The 2,147-nt window shown below is 31.7% G+C and overlaps 1 protein-coding gene across 1 annotated transcript; it reads left to right on the plus strand.

Annotated features, from left to right (window-relative positions):
* Positions 1–586: 586 nt before the first annotated feature.
* Positions 587–1,780, plus strand: LOC122585845 (protein LITTLE ZIPPER 3-like). The gene is made up of 2 exons (XM_043757967.1): positions 587–658; positions 1,259–1,780. Exon 2 carries the CDS (start codon positions 1,278–1,280, stop codon positions 1,509–1,511), a length of 234 nt encoding a protein of 77 aa, XP_043613902.1. The 5' UTR covers positions 587–658; positions 1,259–1,277; the 3' UTR covers positions 1,512–1,780.
* Positions 1,781–2,147: the final 367 nt, after the last annotated feature.

A 2,147-nucleotide genomic window follows, 5' to 3' on the forward strand; every position in this document is an offset into this window, starting at 1 on the left:
AAAAATAACTATGATGGTATTTGATTCAACACTGTGTTCGTTTCACAAAAGCAATACATTTCGAATCCTCTCATGTTACTTGTAACTATGGTAAAACAATTTTGTTATTTGGCTACATATAGTATAACAACATCAAAATGAACAAACATATGATATCGGTAATTGGTATATAATGAGTGACACTTTTACATATTCTTGCATTGTGTGTTTATGTATATAACCTTTTTACTTGTAATGATAAGTTTGTGTTCATTTTCAAATAGAAATGGTAATAACTCTTTTCTTCATTCGTATTTTGGTGTAATCCCAAAAGTACCCCTACTTGAGACCCCATCATTCACATGACGTAATGAAACCAAAAACCTGATAATCAATCATCATTGTAGAAGAAGAAGCACATTAAATCCTTTCCCATTACAAGCCGCCTTCTACCCCTTCCTTTCCATCCTTTCAAAATCTCTATTATCATTAGTTTTCATTGCCTCTCATGACCCCCTTACCCCCCCCCCCCCTACCCTACCCCACCCCCCATCCATTTTCCACCTATATATAAGTATCACTACTCTTTTGCTTCATTTTGTCCCACCACAACTTTCATACAATACCAACACAAAAATATAGTCAGGGTCTAAAGCTTTTTTCTTTCAGTTTTTCAGAGGTGATCTTTCTTGAAAAGCTACAAGCCCCTCTTCTTATTTTTTTATGATTCTTTGAAGCTAGTTTGCCTTGTTGCACACACTATTTTTCACACATGAAAGACACACACTTACAAGAAACAGATGTGTCTCTTTATACTTGCCTTGTTTTGTTGAGGCAAAAAGAACAAAGTTCATTCATTAATGAGTGCATTTTTGGAGATACCCATATTCCATTTCATCATATATTTTATGTTTTTTTTATACTTACATATCAATCTTTCATCTTATTTTCCCTGCTTTTTCTTCCTAGTTTCTTGTATATGTGAGTATTTTTGGTCTATATTTGTTCAATAAATCTTTTTTTAATTTTGAAAGATTCAATATGGGCTTTGTTTATCAAACACTTAACTTGAATCTTTTATCTTTCTTTACAACCGAATATTTACATTTGCCCTGTTTTCCTCTGTTCTGCCCTGTTTTCCTCTGTTCTTCTTGTTTCAAAGTTGCATGTTTTTAGTATAAAACATGTATGACCATGATTTTTTTGTTCAAGATTTCATATTGGTATTCTATATCAAGCATATTGATTAATATATATTCATGGGTGGTTTTATTTACAGGTTTGAACAAGAAAAAAAAATGGAAAGGCTAAACTCAAAGCTGTACATGGAGAACTGTTTGATCATGCAAGAAAATGAAAAGCTGAGGAAAAAAGCACAACTCCTAAATCAAGAAAATCAAGCTTTACTTTCACAGCTTAAGCAAAGGCTAACTTTGGGTGACCAAAATGTCAACAATGCCACCAGCTCCTTCACTGATCTCAATCTGTCAACCACTACTTCCAAGCATGGCTCTTCAACTTCTAGAAAATAACTTGTGAAGTTGATCATGACTCTTAAATTAGTGACTAAAAAATGACAGATATCAACTTTTGTTAGCCCTCCTTTTATTTTGGTTTTTGTTGGTATGGGAAGTTTCTTCTATCAGTTAGCTACATATATTTTGGTATCAAAAGTTATAAAGGGATATTAGGGGGGTTTGGATTGGTATTCTAATAGTATCTTAGTAATGGTGTAGTATGTTACCATGTTACATATGATGATGATATCAGTTCTTTAGTAGTACAATTTACTATTTTACAATGATTGTTGTTACTATGTTATGTAAGTTTTTAACTAATCCTTTCATCATAGGCGACTATTTTGAAGTTATATATGGTGCACAATTCTTGGTAACAGTTAATATAGTAGAAGCTTAGTTTATAAATCTGTGTCAGAAAACAAACAAAACATGTATACATATTTAAGTGACAATATTATGTTTTAAGTAACACACAAAATATGTATACATATTTCAGACAAATGTTCAAGGCTCGTATGATCATATGCCATTTTCCCTTATACTCGCAGTCTTTTAAACTCACAATTCCCATGCATATAAAAATCATATAATACTAATGAAAGTACGGAGTTTAAAGTTCTACAAAAATTTGTATTTAGAAATTCATTA

This window comes from Erigeron canadensis, chromosome 1 (assembly GCF_010389155.1).
Source record: "Erigeron canadensis isolate Cc75 chromosome 1, C_canadensis_v1, whole genome shotgun sequence".
NCBI lineage: Eukaryota > Viridiplantae > Streptophyta > Magnoliopsida > Asterales > Asteraceae > Erigeron > Erigeron canadensis.